Source organism: Gekko japonicus, unplaced genomic scaffold (assembly GCF_001447785.1).
Source record: "Gekko japonicus isolate JY-2015 unplaced genomic scaffold, Gekko_japonicus_V1.1 scaffold1601, whole genome shotgun sequence".
Taxonomy (NCBI): Eukaryota; Metazoa; Chordata; class Lepidosauria; order Squamata; family Gekkonidae; genus Gekko; species Gekko japonicus.
In genome coordinates this window covers 392,017-415,940 of record NW_015160258.1, presented here as the reverse complement: position 1 = coordinate 415,940, position 23,924 = coordinate 392,017, and the positions used below count along the sequence as shown (strand labels likewise).

The 23,924-nt window shown below is 47.3% G+C and overlaps 1 protein-coding gene across 2 annotated transcripts in view; it reads right to left on the bottom strand.

Annotated features, from left to right (window-relative positions):
• ST5 (suppression of tumorigenicity 5) overlaps positions 1-23,924 on the bottom strand; it is a 186,772-nt gene that overhangs the window by 10,990 nt on the left and 151,858 nt on the right. For both annotated transcript variants that reach the window (XM_015414621.1, XM_015414613.1), the window contains exons 15-16: positions 5,548-5,725; positions 2,332-2,373 (exon numbers count right to left, since the gene is read on the bottom strand). In XM_015414621.1, coding sequence (XP_015270107.1) covers positions 2,332-2,373; positions 5,548-5,725 — 220 coding nt within the window. The remainder of the gene's footprint in view (positions 1-2,331; positions 2,374-5,547; positions 5,726-23,924) is intronic.

The following is a 23,924-nucleotide window of genomic DNA, read 5'->3' as shown; positions in this document are numbered from 1 at the left end:
AGAGGCAGGGACTGGCAAACCACCTCTGAATGTCTACTGCTTTGAAAACACTATGGAGTTGCCATAACCAGGGCTATTTTTGGGCAGGAATGTACAGGAACGGAGTTCCAGCTGGCTCCCAAGTTGGCCACACCCAGCAGGAACTCATTAGCATAACAGGCCACACCCAACAGCAGGAACTCATTAGGATTGGCTACATTAGGGGTGTGTGGCCTAACATGCAAAGGTGTTCCTGCTACAAAAAAAGCCCTGGGTTTGGACAACAAACAAGGTAAACAGAATAAGAAGCAAAAGGTGGGTGTGTCTGGATGACCACACTTCTGGTAACATGGGGTGTGTGGCTTAATATGCTAATGAGCAGTGCTGTCAGGGGTGTGTCCTAATAAGCAAATGATTTTCTCCTGTTGGGTGTGGCCTATTATGCTAATGAGTTCCTGCTGGGCTTTTTCTACAAAAAAAGCCCTGGCCGCTGTTATTCGCCATAGTAATGGAACCCCTGGCCAGTGATCTCCACAGCAACCCCACTTATACTGGAATCCAAATCGGAGAGAGAGAATTCAAGCTCAGCCTTTTTACGGATGACCGAGTCCTTTATATTACCAACCCGCAAGGATCTTTAGTGTTATGCAGAAGATCGGCACTTAGTCAGCTCAGTCCTTTTCTTTAAATTGCCTCCCGAAACAAAATATCTATGAAATTAGCACTACTCAACTAAATAGCATAAGGGCACATTAAAAAGTATTATTGAACTGGTTGTTTTTTTAAGAATGCTTTTCTTAATGTAGCTCACCAAGTTGACAATGTTTGTATTGCTCTGTTAAACATTTGAAATTTTTAATACAAATAATTAAACAACAACAACAACTGCCAATTCAAAGAAGAGGCAGGGAGAGTTCCTAAGGCCCAGTCTTTCCAGGGGTTTATTCCAAACCTCTTTTCCAGTGCAGGCTCCTCTATCCCCATACTAATTTCCAGAGGCTCGAGGAAGATGGAAGAAGGGGCCTCCTGTTGCTTCCTTCACAGGAAGGAAGGAAGGATGGTGAAGTGGGCATTCTTGAGGGGTGGCTGTCAATGTTCCCTCTAAGCTGTGGAGTCCTGTGAGCAAAAATTCTACCTTGTGAGCTACTGGTATTAAAGTTGTGAGCGAGTGGCTTGGCTACTGCATAATTTAGTTTGCTCTGGAGCTATCCTTCCTGAGCTAAGACAAAAATGTGTGAGCCAGAGGCTAAAAAACTGTGAGCTAGCTCACACTGACTCAGCTTAGAGGGAACACTGGTGGCTGTGTGAAGGGATTAAGTGAGGTGAAGAACACCAGTACAAGATCGGTATTCCAGAGTGGAGGCCCGTGGGAAATGTGTTCTACAAGGCAACCCCCCCCCCTCCTTTCTCAAAGGGCTAAATTTTGTATGTGTGGTGAAATTCAGTCACGGATGGCACTCCTGAAATGATTAAAGAGAAACCCTCCAAGACGTGCTCACAGATTTCATCCAGTGTCATTGGCTGTGCAACAGGGCCACCCATAGACAAGGGGGGAGTTTCTATCCCCTTGGGGGGGGATTCCCTGGTTATGCAGAAGAATGCAACTCTGTCAATTAACTACCAGGGGGGAAACACCCAAAGCCTTGGTGTGAACAAAATATGCTCCAGGGGGACAAATTTTTAGAGCAGATACAAAGCTGTGGGGGGGGGGGGGGGATAAGACTACTCAAGTGCCTGAGGTTTTACAGAATCCTGGAGAGAGATTTTGAATAACAGGCTATTATTTTCAAATTCTTCCCCCCTCGTGTGATTTCGTATGGGTTCCAGCTTGCATTTATATGATAGTCAATAGAACCCATACAAGCCCATCCATTTCCCTCTCCTTTTGTTTTCTTCTGTTTGTCAAAGTTTAGATTGTGAGCTCTAGTAAAACACCATGCCTGCTGACAGTGCTGTATCAATAACAACAGCAGCAGCAATAACACAACAACCCTGCAGGCAATGCAACTTCCTCTGCAGTCTGCCCTGGACAGACTGGTGGCAGACATGAGAGGAGGCACGCACACTCCTGCCATTCCCTCTGTCATCACCCCCTTGGGTTGCTCGGGACAGCTCTCTCCGATGTGCTGGCAAGACATTTTACAAGCAGAGGTTCGAAAGGTTACGAATTTGCCTGACATCTTATCAGTATCCTGTACTTCTGCCTGCTGTTTATGTATGAGTTTTTAAAAAGTTTTTCTAATTCATAATGCATGATACAACTTCAAGCAGAACTTCTTAGTGAGCCTTGCATCTTTATTTAGATTTTTATGATGAACTTGGGGGGGGGGGGGGGAGGAAGAAATACAGTACCCGTCTTATGAACCGATCAGATCCAAGATTCACCATCAAAGCCTAAAAAGAAAAAAAGAAAAAAAGTTTTACTTTGGTGCCGGGAGACATATCTGCCCTTATGCAGAGGAACAAACTAAATTGACCTTTGCCTGATCAATGAATGGAACTTCTAATGTCACCTAGTGGCTTCAACATGTTTAGTATGTGGCTATCATACTACACTTGAGCTGCGGTGGCTCAAGTGGTTAAGACGCTGAACTGCAGGCTGTGGAAGGTCAGTAGTTCAGCAGTTTGAGACCCAAGTGTGCCGCATGATCGAGTGAGCTCCTGTCTCTAGTTCAGCAGTTCGAAAGCAAGAAATTGCAAGTAGATAAATAGGCACCACTTCAGTGGGAAGGTAACAGCGTTCCGTGTGCCTTGGTGTTTAGTCATGCTGGCCACATGACCACAGAAACGTCTTCAGACAGTGCTGGCTCTTCAGCTTTGAAACGGAGATGAGCACCGCAACCTTAGAGTCGGATTCGACTGGCTTTTGAGCAAGGGAACCTTTACCTTTTTTATTACACACAAAGCATGAATTAAATCCTGTGTTGTGTGGAATATCCTCCACACTTAACTCTAACTAAGCAGAATAGTGTATCTTAAAGCACAAAGTTGCTGTAGAGTGTGATCCCAATTTCAAAATATGCATGCTCGGGAGTAAGTTCCACTTCAACAGGATTTAGTTCAAAGTAAAGGCGTGAGAATGAAATTGCAGAAGGAGAGACGCTATTTGATCCTTGGCTTATTAAAACGGCGATAGTGCCATTAGTGTACTTGAGAAATCATGTAAACAATGGAAGGATTGTTATCTCTGGTGGGTGCAGTCTGCAGTTCCAGAAAGAATGCAGTGTTCTGTAAATGACCCTAAGAATAAGGCACTGCTGGAACACGCTGTCATTCGTTATTTGTATAAACAGTGGCCGTTATCTCAAAATTACAGCGCTGAGATAGTAACCTAAGGCAGCACAGGAGCTGTTTGCCAGTAGATGGGTCCCATGGAGCTCTAGCAACATTGGTGGAAAGCTACTATGTGGTCCAGACAATCGACACAGTTCCTCTTCCCAATGCTCAGGGAAGGGAGGCAGTTGCACAGGACGGTTCAAAATCGACACACTAAGATACTCCTTACAAACATTACCAGACTGCGGAACGAAGCCCTTCTTTCTCCTACGCTGCAACCCCAAGCAGGATTGGCCTCTGCAACTCTTTAAAAGGAAGTTCCCTACAAATCCTGTGTGACTGTTGGGAACACAAGTTGGGTAACATTTGTGATGGCTAGGTTAAGCCCCAGCTTTACCAAGAAGCTTCTTCACCTGTTTCATGACACTTGCCCTTTCATGACACTTCAGAGTGGAACAATACCAGCAGGTATGCAGTTATCCTTGCTTAGTTTTCTGCATCATTCTGCGTATCAAAAAAGCCAGAGAAGGGGTCACAGTGTGCAGATACATGCCAATAGACCAAAAACCACTGTGGTAAAATTAATAGTGACACATTTAATTCTATGAGCAGCAATCTGTGAAGCCATTAATCTTACAATATGGTTAGAGAATTCAGACATAGAATAGGAGCAAGCCAATTACTAAATTCAGGGCTTTTTTTGTAGAATATTAGGCCACACCCCATATTAGACCACACCCCATGCTACCAGAAGTGTGGTCATCCAGCCACACCCACCTTTTGCTTCTTATTCTGTTTACCTTGTTTGTTGTCAAAACCCAGGCATTTTTTTGTAGCCTGTTAGGCCACACACCCCTAATGTAGCCGATCCGAATGCATTTCTGCTATTGGGTGTGGCCTATTATGCTAATGAGTTCCTGCTGGGCGTGGTCAACTTGGGAGCCAGCTGGAACTCCGTTCCTGTGCCTTCCTGCCCCAAAATAGCCCTGACTAAGTTTCTAGTCGTAGCAACCAGTCCAAATTTTTTTTGTGGCAACAGGCCTACTTTAAATTGGCTGGCATTTGCTTTCTGTCTCACATTGTTGGCTAGTAGCTTGCTCCTATTCAAGTACTTGCAATGGAACTGAAAGTAAGTCTAACAACTATTCTCGTTAAAAATCATAACAAAACTATTCCACTGAGCTTCATGCCTTTTTCCACTCCTTATGTTTTTTTCAGGAGAATTTGACTAAGAAGAAAACAAATAAGAAGCTACACTGTTTTTAAAAAGAAACTAAGCTGAATCAAGAGGTTCACATCTTCCAACTTTGTAAGACTTCTTACTCATGAGGAAGATTGGTGAAATGAATGTAAAAACCGATGTGCTCATCGAGGATATGTTTATATTGGACTTTGCTTTGCCTATGTCTGAATTCTCTAACCATATTGTACGATTAATGGCTTCACAAATTGATGCTCATAGAATTAAATGTGTCATTGTTAATTTTACCACAGTGGTTTTTGGTCTGTTGGCATCATTCTGCGTATCATCAGCTGCTCCCATGTACACCTGTGTTTTCATATGCACCAGGAATCAATTTCTGCACTGATCCAATTCCATGGTGCATGAAAGTATACACAAAGGAGAATCAATTCAGAATGTGGCTGATGAAAGAGAAGGCAGTGGAAACAGCATTTTGATCACAGTGTTCCTTCCTGTAACACAGTGTCAATACAGCCTTCCTAGAATGGGTTGTTTGGAGATCCTCTTACCTCTTTATTATGTGGTACTATTTTAATTCCCATGATAAATAGTAAAATACTGAAAAATAGCTATTTGATCAAAACAAAACTGCAGTTGTGAAATGTGTATTTATTTCTTAATGTCGAGTTATACTGCCTTAAAAAAGAAAGAAAGAAAGACCCATATTCTGTTGTAGCCAAATGTGTAAGCATTGAAGACAGGAAAAAAAAGAAGCAAGTACAAATATCAAGGCGATCACATTTGCAGGCAAATCAGAAGAAAATGGCTTGTTTAAGGTACACGAGTTCCACTGTAGGTCTTTATTTTACCTGTGCTCTTGTGCCAAATTCAGTATTTCAGTATTGCATCCATTATAGTTTCGAAATGCAGGAAAGTCCCAGTACAAAAAAAATTGGCACTGGCGTTATTTTCAGTTTGTATGTTGGAAGTAACAGATTTTGGTAAAAGATCTATGGCCCTTATTGTCTCTCTCTCTCTCTCTCTCTCTCCCTTGAGAATTCTATCCAGATTGAACCAATGGTTCACCCAGCTGCTAGATTTATTCTTACCTCTTCCACAGGTAGCTCCTTTAGCTTGGGCAGTGAGCTAGACAGCAGTCCAACCAGAAACGGAGTAGGGCAGCAGACTATGTCAATCATGGAAGAGGGAAGAACAGGAATGAAGGTATGTTGCCAGGAGAAGGGGTACAGCAGAGCCACCACAGCATGCGAGCAGCTTGAGAGAGTGCTGAGGGGGAAATATCCAACATTAGCTTACACTTCTCCCAAACAAACAAACAAACAAACAAGAAGAAGAGAAGAGATTGGATTTATACCCTGCCCTTCACTACCCGAAGGAGTCTCAGAGTGGCTTACAAACTCCTTTCCCTCCCCCTCCCCACAACAGATACCCTATGAGGTAAATGAAGAAGAAGAGATTGGATTTATACCCTGCCCTTCACTACCCAAAGGAGTCTCAGAGTGGCTTACAAACTCCTTTCCCTTCCCCTCCCCACAACAGACACCCTGTGAGGCAGGTGGGGCTGAGAGAGCTCTGACAGAAACTGCTCTTTTTTCAAGAACAGCTCTTATCAGAGCTACGGCTTGCCCAAGGTCATCCAGCAGGTGCAAGTGGAGGAGTGGGGAATCAAACCCGTTTCTCTCAGATTAGAGTCAGCGCACTTCACCACTACACCAAACTGGCTCCTACACCAAACTACACCAAACAAACCCTTCCACTTGTTTCTCAATTAAACTCAGAGATTAGAGACTGCTCTTCAAAGGGCCCTCACAGGGTAACTTTGCATGTCACCATAAGGAGGACAGGAAGCTTCAGCCACACTTCACTAAGATCCACGGGCTCCAGGAGTGGAACAACCCAGCATCTTTTCTGCCATGCTGTTGTTAAAGGCACAAAAATCCAGCCAAGAAAGAACGCGGTGGCCCTGCCGTCAGGGCTCTTGGCAGCATAGCCATTGCTACGCTTCTGGAGCTGCAGACAGCATTCTTTGGCCCCTACCACACGGGGGGGGGGGGGGTATGGGCAAAGGGGGGCTTTTTAAAGCCGCACCAAAAGAGACACGCAGGGGCGGGGTCCACAAAACCGCCGCACACTTCCTCCCCGGCACGATCAAATGCCGGGGGAAGCCACTGAAAGGGGAGCGAGGCAGCCAAACTGCGCATGTGTGCGCATGCGCAGTTCGGCCGGGAGCCTGGATTGCTCCAGACGACGGGCGCGCCAGCGATCCCACGGCCATGCTTGATGCGGCATTCCCGGTAAGTCCTCCTCTAGGGGTGGTTCTTTTTTACTGCGGGTTTTCGGCCTCAAGGGCCGGATTGGGGACGGGTGAGCGCCGCTTCCCAGATGTTGTGGTGAGATCGCGCCCGTTTGCTGCGCCCCTGATCCGTCCCTCTCCCGGGCCAAAACCTTCCGTGTGACCGGGGCCTTTATTTCCCCATTCACTGGGTTGCTGCTTGTTCCTACATCAACACGGAGCTCTGCCTACATTTTCCACACCATTCATAAGCATTGGAAGGACACCCATCCTTGAACAGCACAGCAGTCTGGAAACTGGAAAACCAAAGCTCCTCCTCCTGCCCTTGACCTCCACCCAGTGTGATTTCTTTTCAGTTTGTCCTTCCACTTGAAGGATGTCGGATAATCACGCTGTCCTTCACTTGTAGGTCACTTCAGGATGAACGCTTCCATACTTCCAGAAATGCTTCCATGGCAATGCTTCTGTATCAATCATGGGACATTCCCTGCTGACACAGTAGCATTAACTTAAAAAAAAAAAATCCCCTTCACACTACAGTTACTGCTGGAAGGCTTCACCGTTCAGGACAAGAGAGAAAAATGAAAGTGTTTTTTATTTTGAAGTTGCAACTTTCACCTGGGACACTTGGGAGGGTTCTCAAACTCGGATGACTGGACTTTTACCCAGATCAGTGTGACTGAGCTAAGGACATCTTCAGAGTCAAACAGTCTCTGTGCAAGCCCAATTTTAGACCCAACATAGTTAGGAATAAAGCAGACATGAGCCCTTTACAGAGGACATGATGTGTAAAAAGAGCAGGTATGGGGGGGCGGGCAGGGGAAGCAAGACCTTGGCAGCAGTGTCTGCCCTTGGCTTACGCATGTTCATTTGAAGATCAGGAGAGAGCCTAAACACATACAGATGTACAGGCAGGGCTATTTTTGGGTAGGAACGCACAGGAACGGAGTTCCGGCTGGCTTCAGAGTTGGCCACGCCCACTACAGCCAAAACCTCTGCGTGCCTGGCTACAGAGGGAAGGCCTGGAGAGCGACCCCAAGGCCAGGGGGCCCCTGGAAGGATCGGGGAGGCATTTCAATGCCTCCCCGTGCCTTCCCCGGCCTGTCCGACTTGCCTGGGCTCCCCACAGCCGCAGGGCACCCAGGCAAACCAAGGGAAGGCATGAGGTGTGGCCTAATATGCTAATGAGTTTCTACTGTTGGTGTGGCCTATTATGCTAATGAGTTCCTGCTCGGCTCTTTCTACAAAAAAAAGCCCTGTGTACAGGCAGAGTGTTTCCTCTACCTGACCTACAGATTGATATGTAGAGAGACTGATCTGACCGCAGCTCAAATATGTGGTTGGTCAGAGGCACAGTCTTACATGAGGATCCTCCACTCACTGGTTCTAAACACCACATCATTTGAAATGGATTACAGAGTATTTGTTAACAGCTGCAAATAGTGGGAATTCCACAGGTCGCTCAGATTCTGTGCTTCACTCACCATAAAGCTTTTCTAACATGAAAATCCTGGGTTAATGATTCACTGACCTTGACCTGGATAGCGTAGGCTAGCCCGATCTTATCAGATCTTGTAAGCTAAACAGGGTTGGCTCTGGTGGGTACTTGGATGGAAGACCAGGAGGTCCGGGGTCGCTATGCAGCGGCAGACAAGGGTAACCCACCTCTGCTCATCTCTTTTCTTGAAAACCCTACGGGGTTGCTGCAACTTATGGCAGAAAATATTAATTCACTGAGGTGCAAGGCCTTTTTGAGACCCTAGATGGCATCAGACTTCTTTTCAGATACTTTTTTGATCTCATTTTGCTTATTAAAGATTCTGAAAGACCTCTCAGGAGATGGTATCTAAATAATACAATGTACAGATTTGCCTGGTTGGATGACCTGCACATGGAGATGGGTGTGGGAGTGTGACCTTGTGACGTTTCCTGGACCTCTCTCTGACTTGGGATACCATCAGTCATTGTATCCTTTTGGACTGCCTTTCAGGGTTGGGGACTGGGAGGCACTGTTGTGCAGTGGTTTTGACCCTCCCTTGAAAATAGGTTTCAGGGTGTGATGCTGGGGGATTGCTGCTCAGCTTCTTCACCTCTGCCCTACAAGATCCTGCCGGGTCCCATCTTGTCTCACTTGCTTTATAACATCTACATGAAACGGCTGGGAGAGGTCTTCCAGAGATCTGGGCTGGGTTGCCACCAATGTTCCCTTCTAAGCTGTGGAGCCTTGTGAGCAAAAATTATACCTTGTGAGCTACTGGCATTAAAGTTGTGAGTGAGCGATTTGGCTACTGGATAAATTAGTTTGCTCTGGAGCTATCCTTAAGAACATAAGAACATAAGAGATGCCAATGTTGGATCAGGCCAAAGGCCCATCCAGTCCAACACTCTGTGTCACACAGTGGCCAGAAATACCAGTGCCATCAGGAGGTCCACCAGTGGGGCCAGGACATTAGAAGCCCTCCCACTGTTGACCCCCCCTTCCTGTGCTGAGACAAAAATGTGTGAGCCGGAGGCTAAAAAACTGTGAGCTAGCTCACACTAACTCAGCTTAGAGGGAACACTGGTTGCCACCAATATGCAGATGACAGTCAGCTCTCTCACACTTCCAACAGATCCCAGGGAAGATGTGGAACCGTGTACAGGCTCCTGGAGGCAGTGTTGGGATGGATAAGGACTAACAAAGTTGAAACTTAATCTTGACAAAATGGAGATTCAGTGGTGTGAAGGTTTGACTCAGGAACCGGGATGGCTCCTGTTCTAGATGAGGTTGCATGCTCCCTAAAGGAGCAGGTTTGTAGCCAGAGGTGCTGCTGGACCTGGGACTCCTGCTGGATAAACCCAGGGCAGTGGTGGCCAGGGGTACCTTCCACCAGCTTCAGCCCTTCCTACCAAAAAAGATCTTGACCCTGTGGGGGCATAGCCTGGTAACATCCAGGTTAGACTACTGCAATGCATTTTATGCACAATGCCCTTGAAGACTGTCTGGAAGCAACAGTTGGTACAGAATGCTGCAGCCAGAACACTGACTGGGTTGGGTCACAGGGATCATACTACTGCTGTCTTGTTGTATCTACACTGGCTCCCAGTTTGCTTCTGGGCCGGATTCAAGGTGTTGCCCTTTAAATTAGCCTCACGTAGCTTAGAGACAGTGTACATTGAGGACTGCCTACACCCACATGAATCTACGTGACTGCTCTTGTTCTCTTCATAGGCCCTGCTTCAGGTGCCCCCACCATCAGACAACCCAAGAAAAGACCTTCTTGGTCAAGGCACTGAACCTTTGGAACCCCCACCCCAGGGAGATTTGTCCGTTTCCCTTCACTGCTGTTCTCCACCAGTGGAGACTTTTTTTTGTTATATTTGGTGTTCCCTCACTAACTCTTAGGAGCTGCGGTGGCTCAAGTGGTTAAGACGCTGAACTGCAGGCTGTGGAAGGCCGGTAGTTCAGCAGTTCGAGACCCGACGGAGTGAGCTCCCGTCTCTAGGTCCAGCTCCTGCCAACCTAGCAGTTCGAAAGCAAGAGATTGCAAGTAGATAAATAGGTACCACTTCGGTGGGAAAGTAACAGCGTTCCGTACGCCTTGGTGTTTAGTCATGCCAGCCACATGACCACGGGAATGTCTTCGGACAGCGCTGGCTCTTCGGCTTTGAAACGGAGATGAGCACCGCAACCCTAGAGTAGGATTCGACTGGCTTTCGAGCAAGGGAACCTTTACCTTTACACTAAATCTTATTAGCTCTCCTATCTGTGTGTTCAAGTGTTTCAAAGTTTTATTTAATTCCCCCCCAAATATATATATTATATATATATAATTTTATTTTTAAATGGTGTTTTACTATCTTGCTATCTGGGAGACCCTGAGTTGGGTGAAAAGGTGGTATAGAAATATTTTAAAGAGGATGAGACTTTAGGAGATCACCATCTTGTTATTAGGAAGTGAGCACCGATTACTGCTTTGTATATATGATGTTTTAATATTTGATACTATGTATTATTTAATATTAATATTTTAATGTTTTATGGATGTACTATATTGGCAGTGTGCCTTGTAAGCCGCCCTGAGCCTACGGGGAGGGCGGGATAAAAATCGAAATAATAAAATAAAAAATAAAATAAATTAAATAAATAAATGAGAGCATGCACTGGGGGGTAGAGAGCAGGACAGGGGTGGCAGGCTCTGCCCTTGGCCAATGTACTTTCAACTGGAGATTGGGCAGAGCTCATAACATAACTGTGAGCAGAGTGCTCCCTCTCTGTGACATAAGATTCAGAGTACCCCTGTATATGCACAGACTCTGAACTGAAACATGCAGTTGTCACCAGTGCAGCTTTCTGTTGCTGGCCTACTCCCCATACTCCACTCATTCACTCTAGACACAGCTGAAAAGGATTACAGACTCACTGATCACATTTAATGGGAGTTCTGGTACAAGGGATGATTCTCTGAGTCAGGTTGAAAGCACTACATGATCATAACTCCCTTAAGACACTTCTATATAACAGATTTCCCAACATTCCTGAGAGACCATTTTCTCCTTCTGTATAGCCCATATAGGATCTCTTAGAGCAGCGTAGAGTATGCTGTTGTAAGCATATCACCAGCGCATGAAGTCAAAACAAGAGGGACACATAAGAACAGACAGTGGCTGCTCCAAGGTCAGGGAATCCCTTCTTTTATGATTCCCAAAATTCTAAGGGTATCACTTGCCCTGCACCTTTGCAGACAGAGCAGGATATTCTCAACAGCTGTCCAGTATGCAGTACGGCCTTCCTGAGCCTGGGAGGAAGCGGCCCATCCTCTTGGCCTTCAGGAATCTCTGCAATGACAAGCTGTGCGAGACAGCCTTTGAGAGTGATTAGGGGCAGATGCGTAGCCTGGCTTTGATTCAGTTCTTTTGTTTTTATTCATTGTCATTATTAGGTGGCGTGACATGTGTTGTTTTTTTTAATTATCACTTGTTGGAAACAGCTTCGGTTCCCATTCTTCAGAGAAAAGCAAATATTTTAAAGCAAACGATCAATTTTGACCACTGAAACAAATAAATCATTTGTTCTGCTTTTCTGTGAATCCTTCTGGGGGTGGGACCTCTAGTGTGCATACAGGACCACCTTGTATTCTCTAGTAGAAGTGAAGGCCTATACATAGATATCCCTCTCCCCTGAAACGGATTTAGCAATGCAGAGGGCTCGGGGCAACTGGCTCTGGCCATGACTTTCATGGCTTTGCCTTCACAGGATTAATGCTGGCTCCTTATGAAACAGCTTCCTTCTAGCACTGCTCTCCAGACTGTGATGTGTTGACACCGACTTTTATCTTGCTGAATAAAGACAATGATGTCTTTGAAGAAAAGAAAGGGAAATGTGGGCCATGCACCGGGCTCTCTTTTAATGACTGTGGAATTTTTAAAGTGTAACTGATCGACTCAATATGCAAAAGGAGCTAAAAGCAGAAACGCAAACATTCCTGGAGCATTCAAAGCATACTGTTTGCTTTCTATAGAATGCCCTTTTGTAACTCTGCCCTCCTCCTTCTGAAGGCAGGGCTGTGACGTCAATCAGCACCAACGTCCTCCTCTCTCATGTGCCGTTCCCACGCTTTGGGAGCTCTTTGCTTTTGGCCACTTCACTAGCTTTCATTGGCCGGGCATCTAGTCGAGTGGGTCAGTGGGAGACCGCTGGAAAGTAGCTGGTAGTCCAAGGCAGACAAAGCAAACCCACGACGATCTTCTTTGGTTTTAGTATAACAAGGAGAGGGATTAGCTAGATTCAAATAATCAGGCCTGAGCAGCTTTGCAACTGGCTTAGTACAAATCCAAGGCACCTAACCTTTCAATATGTCTACAGGGAAGCTTTCCATGTTGCTAGTCTAAACCCAATGCAGGAAGAACTGGGAGAGAAGAGACCTTATATTGTACAGATTTGATGCAGCATTCCTTTGTGTGGGTCGCTCCACCCATGCAGACACTGCGCCACAAAACTCGAGGCAGCCGGGCCAACCGCACAGTCCTCTTGCTTTTCTTATCTAGTTATCAGTGTGAAAAACAGTGTGGCTGCACCAGCAGCATTGTACATATCACTCAAACCGGAGACATCCGGGAGAACAGGAAGGAGGACTGAGACTTTGCTTACATCTTTAATTTGGGTACTTGAGGCCAGGGGTCATTTCCTGCAGGAGCGCACAGGAGCGGAGCTCCGGCAGTAAAGGGCCCAGGGGGCGGGCACATGCAACAAGCCCCACCCCCTGCTCCCAGCAGTCCTCAGTCAGAGCAAGAAGCAGCCAGATAAGCTGCAGAGCCCCCCGCCCAACCCCCCGGTCCAAAACAGTCCAGTGTCACCTTTAGAACCAAGTTTTATTCAGGTACAAGCTCTCCCTCCTCTGTGAGGGCAGATCTACACGTTTTCCCCCCCCCATAGCTAGCAATCCAAAACAGTCCAGTTGAGCCTGAGTGGTGGGTGTTGCCTTCTTACAAACTTCTGTTGATGTCAGGGGATGTGGCATATGCAAATAAGTTATGCTAATGGGTTATGCTAATGAGCTTCTGCAACTCTTTTTCTACTAAATGACCCCTGCTTGAGGCTGAATCTGCCATGGCCTGGTTAGCCCAGGCTAGCCTGATCTTCTCAGATCTCAGAAGCTAGGAAGGGGTAGCCCTGGTTAGTATTGGATGGATGACCACTAAAGAAGTCTAGGGTTTCTACGCAGAGTCAGGTGACAGCAAACAGTCTCTGAATTTCTCTTGCCTTGAACACCCCAAGGGGGTTGCCATCAGTCAGCTGCAAAGTGACCGGAGGGGAGGGGGGAGAGGCTGAATTTAGGCAAGGCCAACACATTTTATCCACTTCCCTTCTTGAACAGGGAATATAGGTGTTCATTATAATGTCCAAACTTTTCTTCTTTTTTGTCAGCAGGGGGAGCCCAAGTGTGAACGTTTGACCTTTCATTAATCTGGAGCAATTCAACCTACTGGGAAATGTACCTATATTTATTTGCTTATATTGTTGGTATAGGTTATGGTTGCGGTCACACGCGCCAGAAAAAAAAAACGGGGGTGAATGGGGGGGGGGAAGCAAGGCTATTTCCTCCGGAGGAATCTGACTCGCGGTTGCGTGATCATACAGTCCTTGGAAGCTGCAGGCACAGACCGCCACTGCGTAATCAGACGCAACCACAGGTGAGTCGGGTTGGGGGTTTTTTTGCCGTGTGTTTCTGATGCGCTTAAACGAGGAATCGATGAATCGCATCTCCGCACTGAAGGCTCCCTATGGAGATTGCAATGATGCGCATACTGAGAAGGGGGCGGAAAAAACAATGGCACGGGGTTGGGATGGCCATCCCGAGGCCATGAGAGCACGCTGGAGCGATCAGACAGGGGAAAGTCCGTCCGTGGCCCGTCACAACCCATTTTCTACCAGATTTTCCCCGGTGTCTTTTAACTCCGTTTCTGCAGTGGAGCAGAGCAGGTTGCCGACGGCTGCGGGGCACTTCCCAGATGTTGTTGTCTGAGCCCTTTAAATCCGCCCAGCATTCGCACCTATGGCGGGTCTAATTGTGCATACGATCGCAGCCTATATGTAGCAGATAATAGATGGATGTGTATGACAGGTACCTCACATATCTGAGATAAACACCTAGCCCAGTATGGCCCAGTTCCTATGCTCACACAGAGGCATGACTGCAGCATTAACACCAGCATGCATCCACCACTGTCCTCATGACCAGCCCACCTCTTCAGTCTCTGGGCCCACAGTGAAAGCTGAGTCATCTCAGCAGGTCATCCCAAACTAACTGCAATTCCACAAACCACTAAAAGGCTTTCTGTAAGTGTGCTGAGTGACGGGAGGTAAAATCATGACCTGTGGCTGCTAAGAATGACTTCCACTGCTTCTTCATTAGAAGCACATTTTGAACTACAGTTCAAAACAAGTGGTTTTCACGTAAGCTCATTAGGGGTTCAAATGCCCTTCAATCTAGAGTTCCCCCGATTTCCCGGGGCTTCTGTCCGCTGCCAGTCAGCTGGCCGTTGGGGGAAGCCCTGCCCTGAACAGTGATGTCACGCGGCAATGACCCCAACGCAATGACATCACACAGAAGTGATGTCATCGTGTCTGTGACATCGCATGGCGGCCCTCTGCTTTTTGGGCCAAACTCTGTGGTTTGAGCTCAGTTTTATCAAAAGGGTGAGAAGAATGTCTAATGAAGGGCCAATATTAAAAACCCTAGTTAAAACTTAGAATATACAAAAATACAAGTATTTTTCTAATAAACAGTTAAAAACATACATAAGGGCCCAATGAAAGCCTCGTAAAAAAGTGTAGCCTAAACACAAGGGCCAATATACATGACCTGCCATTTGCTTGAGGACACTCTAGCTCTGACTTTGATAGCCACACAGGTGCTTTTTGGACCTCAGTTGGAAGATGTTCTAATTCAGCAGCTGTGCGTTTGGCACCAGACACATGACTTTCACCTTTGGAGGCCTCACAAACATCTTTGTCATGTGTCTCTAGATCTTGCTGCTTAACCTTCCTCTTCCTGGTCCAATATTCACTTATTGGTTATCTTATTGCAATATGTATTTAAGTTATGTGTATCTCAATATTGTTTGACCTCAGAGGAAGGCCCCATTAGGGCAGAAACGCGTCAGGTCATGTGTATTGGCCCATGTGTTTAGGCTTTCATTGGGCCCTTATGTATGTTTTTAACTGTCTTTCTAACAAATACTTGTATTTTTGTACATTCTAAGTTTTAACTAGGTTTTTAATATTGGCCCTTCTTTAGACTTTCTTCTCACCCTCTTGGTTCTTGATTCCAGTTTTTGGGTCAGATTTGTTTTCCCCTCCCTGTGTCTTACTGTCACTGAGCTCAATTTTAACCAGAGTTTGCCCCGAAAGCAGAGCATTGCCACGCAACATCGCCAACGCGATGACATCCAGGGCTATTTTGGGGCAGGAACGCACAGGAACGGAGTTCCGGCTGGCTTCAGAGTTGGCCACGCCCACTACAGCCCAAACCTCTGCGTGCGTGGCTACAGAGGGAAGGCCTGGAGAGCGACACCCCCGCCCAGCAACTCCAAGGCGGGCAGGCCAGGGGGGCCCCTGAAAGGGGTGCGGCCTAATGTGCTAATGAGCTGTGCTGTCAGGGGTGTGGCCTAATATGCTAATGAGTTCCTGCTGGGCTTTTTCTACAAAAAAGCCCTGATGACATCACTTCTGTGTGACATCATCACATCGGGGACATTGCCTCTCACTCCCAGACTGCCCTTCAGTGCAACAATTGCACATGAGAACCGTACTCCAATCACATGAAAATACAAAGCACAATGTGCTGAAGTTTCAAGCGGTAACACCAGGGGTCATTTCCTGCGGGAGCGCGCAGGAGCGGAGCTCCGGCAGTAAGGAGCCCAGGGGGCTGGCATATGCAACAAGCCCCGCCCCCTGCTCCCAGCAGCCCTCAGTTGGGCCATGAGGAGCAAGAAGCAGCCAGGTACATTGCAGAGGGCCCCCCCGGCCTGCCTTCAGGTACAAGCTCTCCCTCCTCTGCGAGGGCAGATCTGCATGTTTTCCCCCACCACCAATAGCTAGCAATTCAAAACAGTCCAGTGGAGCCTCAGCGGTGGGTGTTGCCTTCTGACACACTTCTGGTGATGTCAGGGGATGAGGCATATGCAAATAAGTTATGCTAATAAGTTATGCTAATAAGCTCCTGCACCTCTTTTTCTATGAAATGACCCCTGGGTAACACATTTCTAAGTGCAGTTCCAGGTGTTAAAGCCCAGCTCAGTAGCAGCATTTGTTTATTACAGTTGTTTCTTCTTTTTCTTTCATGCGGCCAAAGGGGGGGGGTCTCCCTTCCAGATACTGCCCAGACCCAGATGTGATCAGCAGAAGCAGGATCACTGCATCATGTGCTTTCAGGCATTAGCAGAACACTCTTTGGCCGAGTTCAGACTGGCAGTTTGAAGCGGGAGGGAGTTGTGGCAAAAAAGACTGTTCCGGGTTTTCCCCGTCACACTGCGCAGACTGATGCGGGAGCATACTGGGAGGAGGCATACTGCGGGGCTGTAAGCAGCGTTTTCCTCCTGCACCTAGGCGCAGCGGCAAATAGGACAGGATCCAGCGACATCACTACCCCCTCTTCAAAGCAATCACCTGCGCCTTCCTGGGGCCAGAGTGAGGCTAGGAGCTCAGTCAGCGTAAACAGCTGACGCACATTATTAACGTGGGCTGTTCCCGGTTTTTAGCGGTTAGCGTTCACACTTCCGGGAAGCGGAACGAAGTGGGATAAACGGGCTCTCCAGGGTTTGCTACCACTTTCACCAGGTATCTTTTAAACCCGAGAGGCAAGCGCTACAAGACGGGTTCAGTACGGGTGGGGAATGCCAGACAGATGTGCCTGTGTGAACGGCCCCTTTAATCCACTTGGGAAACGTTCCTCACACGCGCCTACATCGGGGCAAACCGCCAGTCTGAACTCGGCCTTAGTTAACTTTCTGTTAACATTTTTAGTAGTAGATTTGAAGTTGAGGAATCCCCCTCATACTCTACAAACCATGGATTGTATCATGGTAACATGATGTGAAGGTATCTAATGCAATAGAATCTCTGAAGGCAGCATATACAACTTGTACTTGGGCAATAGCACTGTAGATTTAACATCTAATTCTGATCTCATGGGACATCTAGGCTTGGCTCCTAAGCCTTGTTGCCATTTCATCCAGGGGTCGATTTGGAGGGGGATCGTGGGGCATCGCCGTTCCCCCGGGTGAGGTGCGGGGGGCGGGGCACACAACAAAGCCCCACCCCCTGCTTCCGGTCAGGGTAAAATGGTGATTTGACGCACCCTGTAAGAGCTCAGGGTGGACGGGTGTTCCTTACAGCAGTTTGGACTGTATTTTGGTCCAACGCGGCTTTCCCCAGGCAGGGGGAATGACTGGCAGGCATCAAGACCCAAGAGAGAGTTGAGATTGGTGTGATCAAGTCTCGGAGGAGGCTTGTATTACACTTTGATCCCCTCTCGCCAAGCGGGCGAGCGCATTCAGGGTGTGTGGCCTTATGACACACTTCCGGTGATGTCAGGGGGTGTGGTATATGCTAATGAGTTATGCTAATGAGTTCCCCTAGCTCTTTTTCTACGAAACGACCCCTGATTTCATCCATGGCAGAGGTGTCCTCTGGAGTGCAGACCTTTCCTCTGGAGTGAGGTACTTTTCAGCTCATTGAAAGACAATGGTCTTGCATGCAGAGAAGTTCCCTGCACTGGAGGAATGAGCTCCCCAGCAGAGGACTACCCCAGCAGTGCAACGCAAGGAGAGGCCTCCGATCCAAGCCACAGATCGAGAGCACAGAATCCAAGTTGCTTCCCTTATTCAAACAGGAGAAGTTACAAGTCATGCATATTTTGTTAGAAGATTGTTTTTTCCTTGGAAAATATCAAAATAAGAGCATGACTCATTGTTGCCACCCATTAAAGAAAAATGCCAACTGAAAAATGCTGACTGAATAGATGTGACCGTGAGAAAAATCCCCAAGTTGCAAAATATGCCAACACATGCATTCGGGGACAATGGTTATATTCAAAGGCAAAAAAAACCCTGAATGCACAGATTAGTAGTAAACCACAGAAGAAGATGATTGGGCGGCATTTACAGGAAAACGTAGATGCTGAGGAACATTTAAAGGATAATGTTTCAGACACAGGAAATGAACAGCCTAGGAAGGTGACTTAAAGCTAAGCAAAAGCTATTTCACAACACAGATTTTTACGCAACTATTTTTCTGGAGCAACTGTTTTTCATGTAATATATCCCAGGGCATAACCCAAGCACCCGGTGACGTCCGCACTGCATCCCACTTGGTGTTGTTACGTAACGTTCTAAGTTCTGTCGCAAATAAAGTTGGTACTTCATTGGAGACCCTGTTATGCAATAAGTAGACAGACATTGAGCCTGCATTCTACTTGGTCACTCACAAGTCGTGCAGGCTTCATCTGAAAAACGCTCCTCTCCCCCCTCTATGTATATTTCTAAAGAAGTCAACACTTTAGAAAGGGAGAGAACATGGAAGAGGTGACATTCCATTCAGAAAGAGGAGAGACAGTAAGTGCCTTCACCATGTTCTTGGTGTGGACAAGGCAAGACAAGTGTCTGGAGAATTCTGAGGATAAAGTACTAACAAAGTGAAATTGGCAGGGGTCATTTCGTAGAAAAAGAGCTAGGGGAACTCATTAGCATAATGCCACACCCCCTGACATCACCGGAAGTGTGTCATAAGGCCACACACCCCGCCCCCAACGGTCCAGGCCGCCACCGCCGGCCTTGCAGCTCCACTGCCGAGCCCCATGAGGGGCCCGGCGGTGGACCTGCAAGGCCCCCTCCCTCTTCTCCTGCCTCGTCCTGGCTGAATGAGGGCCAGAAGCGGGGCGGCCGGAAGCAGGGGGCGGGGCTTCGTCATGTGCCCCGCCCCCCGTACCTCACCTGGGGGAACTGCGATCCCCCGCGTTCCCCCCCAAAATGACCTCTGGAAATTGGGAACAACAATACCTGTATTTCCTAATGTCTTAGCAATTATTTCAAGCAGTTTCTTTTATTTTCCTGTGAGAAATTTACCTTCCTTGTCATTTCCAATAAATGGCCTTGTGCAAAACCTAAAAATGCACTGAAAACCAAAACGGTTACAATCTAAGTTGCATGCTGACTTGATTGTGAAGACAGAGAGCTATGTGACAAACTGCAGAGCACAAACAAGGTTTGGATGATAAAGCTGGAGTAAGGGGCATAAAGCAAGAAGGAAGTGCATAGTTTCCACATCACATCAGCTAATTATCAACAATCCCCCCTTGTACAAAACTTGTCTTAACTATGGTTACAATGTAAAGAATAACGCTTAAATTCTTAGTCCTTCTACCAAGTAGTTTCTTCCCATGAAAGCAAGCCAATATAAACCTCACGTTGAAAAGACATGAGTCATGTTTAAGGATTTATCTCGTTGGGTATTGTGCACAAAAGATTTCACAAGATCAGTTATGCCACGATGCTTGGTGAGAATTGTGGACTTCGAAATATAATAACATGCGCTCCGAATCCTCTAATTATTGTTCCTTGAGTGGAAGGTTTTCCACAGGGCTACATAAGCTATTAAAGGTGACCTCTAGTAGACTTCCATCAGTGGACTGACAAAAAAAAAAAACCCTTATGAAAATAAAATATTTCTTGGGAATAACTCATTAGTGACAGAATTCTTCATTCTCGTTATATGGATTTTCCATTGCAAGTCTTGTGCCAAAGAGGGTAGCGGAGTCCATTTTGTACAGTGCAGGCACTGTGCTACTATGTCTGTGCACAGGTCATTACTAACTTACACAGACATAAACCAGTGTCATTAACTTGCAAGTGCTCCTGATTGCCTTTGTGCAGGAAGAAGGAGGAGGAGGAGATTGGATTTATACCCCGCCCTTCACTTGGAGTCTCAGAGCGGCTTACAATCTCCTTTCCCTTCCCCTCCCCACAACAGACACCCTGTGAGGTGGGTGGGGCTGAGAGAACTCTGACACAAACTGCTCTTTTTCAAGGACAGCTGTGCCAGAGCTTGTGACTGACCCAAGGTCACATCAGCAGGTGCAAGTGGAGGAGTGGGGAATCAAACCCGGTACTCCCAGATTAGAGTCCGCGCACTTAACCACTACACCAAACTGGTATCATAGCCCTAGTCGACACTTAGCAGTGGCACCAGGTAAGTACATGGGGTCTCCCCATACCCCACCCAGCAATGGTAGCTTCCAAGTACAATACGTACCTCCACGACGCTGCCTTTATCATCATTACAAAACAATAACATCTTTCTTCGACTGAAACTCAGCTAGTGAAGACACAAAATTAAGTCAGCTCAGAAAAGAGTTCTCACTGTAGTATTTCGTTTTGAAAGTTTTGCTGATGCTACCCAAACCCTATTATCGGTTATTTTTATTTACATCTCTTTTGGAGTGCGTGGTTTCGGGGAAGAAAGGAGAGTTTGCATGAAATCTATTTAAATTCCACAGTGACATGCACACGTGCACAAACCCACTTAATTTTCTGCACGGACTTGTAGGTGTCAGCAAGCTGCCAATGGTTCTTGGACCTCCTATATGTATTTGGTACCTGTGTTTGCCAATGTACCTTTCCTGTATGATTCCAACCCCCCTCCCTAGTAGTCAGCCCATTTACCCATGCACATACATTCATAGCTGCATTCTTGTTAGTCTACGCCAGGCCAGTCTGCTGTAACGTTATCATTTCCAAGGTCACAGGTGGTTAAGAGATGGAGGCGGCTTTGCTTTGTTTTAATGAGTAGAAACTGTGAGAAGTATTAAGCACTGATAAAGAAGTTACCGTTGCGTTCCCAGAGATGTTGGGCGCGTAAACTGCTTTTTGGGCGCGAGCGGGAATCTTAGCTATTTGGCTGCAGTTATTATGAATTTGCTTTAACCTTCCTAGCTCAATCCGTTTGGGTTATTCTGAACAGTCTTCTTCTGCACAGAAGAACTGTTGACTACTAGGGAGGGGGGGTTGGAAACATACAGGAAAGGTACATTGGCAAACACAGGTACCAAATACATATAGCTTGCTGACAGTAGGCTCACTTCCAGATAACATTTTGCAAGGAAGGAATCTGCAGATGGGTCACTCGTTGGCTTCATATGAGCTACATCCCGCACACAGCAAACCCTGGACATTCGTTGTCGGAAGAAAGGATCTGCCAGACACAGAGACTGTTGGAAGCAGGGGTGGCCAAACATGCTTCACGTGACAGCCGTACAGACTAAACGTCAGATCTTTGAGAGCCGCAAGACATGAACAAATATCACACACACGTTTTCATTGGGAAATATGCACATTTGCTTTTTATGAACATTAATTTAGACTGTGTGAAAGAGCTGCATCCAGCTCCTGAACTGCGGTTTGGCCACCCCTGGGTTAGAGGAAAATATCTTCCCCACATTCTCCTTGCTGCTTCAGCTCCCTGTGTTCTCTGAAAATTGGCAGGGGGGGCGGGGCTTTGAAACCCTCAAGAATGATATACGATGCAACATGGAGTCTGCAGGGGGAAGCCGATGGTTGCAGAACTGCCCCCCTCACACAGGTTTCTTCCCATAGCGCTCATACAGTGAAGATAGTACAACCAGGGGTCATTTCCTGCGGGAGCACACAGGAGCGGAGCTCCGGCAGTAAAGAGCCCAGGGGGCGGGCACATGCAACAAGCCCCACCCCCTGCTCCCAGCAGCCCTCAGTCAGAGCAAGAAGCAGCCAGGTAAGTTGCAGAGCCCCCTTACACTTGCCCACCCCAGTCCAAAACAGTCCAGTGGGACCTTTAAGACCAAGTTTTATTCAGGGACAACCTCTCCATCCTCTCGAGGACAGATCTACCTGCCCCCCCCCCCCCATAGCTAGCAATCCAAAACAGTCCAGTGGAGTCTGAGTGGTGGGTGTTGCCTTCTGACACACTTCCGGTGATGTCAGGGGGAGTGGCATATGCAAATGAGTTAGGCTAATGAGTTATGCTAATGAGCTCCTGCACCTCTTTTTCTTCGAAATGACCCCTGAGTACAACCACTGCAATTGTGAAAGCAGCGTGGAATGTGGTTGTATATGTGTCATGATGCATTTTATGAGCAAAAATGATCTCCTTCCTGGTCAAACGTGTGTGCCACTTTTTGGTATGACGTTCAAGGCACTGCCGCAGTGTTTCCTGGTCTTTTACAGGGGTGGGGCAGGAAGTACTACCTCCCAGAGCACTTGCAGCTGTCCTCCAAACCTCCCAATCCCCAGCTGGGATGAGGGTGCCACTACTCCTACTGATAGAGAGGGGGCATGGAGATTGGCTGGTGGAGCTCTCCACATACCTAGGTTTCTCCAGTGGGGCAAACAGTATAGTCCTGAGGCCATTTCAGACTGGGAAAATAGCATGTACAAAAGGTAATTTCGTAGAAAAAGAGGCACAGGAGCTCATTCGCATAACTCATTAGCATAACTCATTTGCATAGACTACACCCCCTGACATCACCGGAAGCGTGTCAGAAGGCAACACCCACCGCTCAGGCTCCACCCCCAAAATCTCCAGCGCTTATAGAGCTGATAGGCCACTTTCTACCTTAGAAGGAAATCCTGGGGGAGGGGGAGAAATGAGGGAGTGCGCACCTGCTTCTTCCGCTCCCTCCATTCTCGGCAAGTTCTTCGCGCTCGCATGGTAGCCATCAAGGAATGCTCCACGTGCTGCTTCGCGCTCCTGCTGGGAGCTGGGGGGCATGCACACGAAAGCTCACACCTTGAATAAAACTTTGTTGGTCTGGTCTTAAAGGTACATTGGACTCTTAACTTTGTTCTGTTGCTTCAGACCAACACGGCTACCCCACCTCGATCTGACATTAACGCTGTGAGCGAGCGATTTGGCTGCTGCATCAGTGAGTTCGCTCTGGAGCCCTCCTTCCTGAACTAAGACAAAAATGTGTGAGCCGGAGGGTAAAAACGTGTGAGCTAGCTCACACTAACTCAGCCTAGCGGAAACACTGCCGGCAACACTCCGGCGTGGTAGAGATCTGTGCAGGGATCTTCCGGAATCGTGGCTGATGTTACCTTTCCCTTCCCTACGGGCAGGGCTCTTTTTGTAGAAAAAGCCCAGCAGGAACTCATTAGCATAATAGGCCACACCCCTGACAGCACCGCTCATTAGCACATTAGGCCCCACACCCATGTTACCAGAAGTGTGGTTATCCAGCCATACCCACCTTTCCCTTCTTATTCTGTTGACCTTGTTTGTTAAAACCCAGGGCCTTTTTTTGTAGCAGGAACTCCTTTGCATGTTAGGCCACACACCCCTAATTGTAGCCAATCCTAATGAGTTCCTGCTGTTGGGGGTGGCCTATTATGCTAATGAGTTCCTGCTGGGCGTGGCCAACTCTGGAGCCAGCCGGAACTCTGTTCCTGTGCGTTCCTGCCCAAAAGTAGCCCTGCCTACGGGTATTTTCCTAGTCCCTGTTTCTTTTTTGGTTCATGTTTTCCCTGCCCCTTCCGACACGTGGGGGGCAGAGCCGTCAGACTCCCGGTGGCTTCTGAAGATTTTCTGGAATTGCAACGGACCTCCATTCTGCAGAGATCAGTTCCCCTGGAGAAAATGGCCGCGTTGGAGGGCGGACTCTG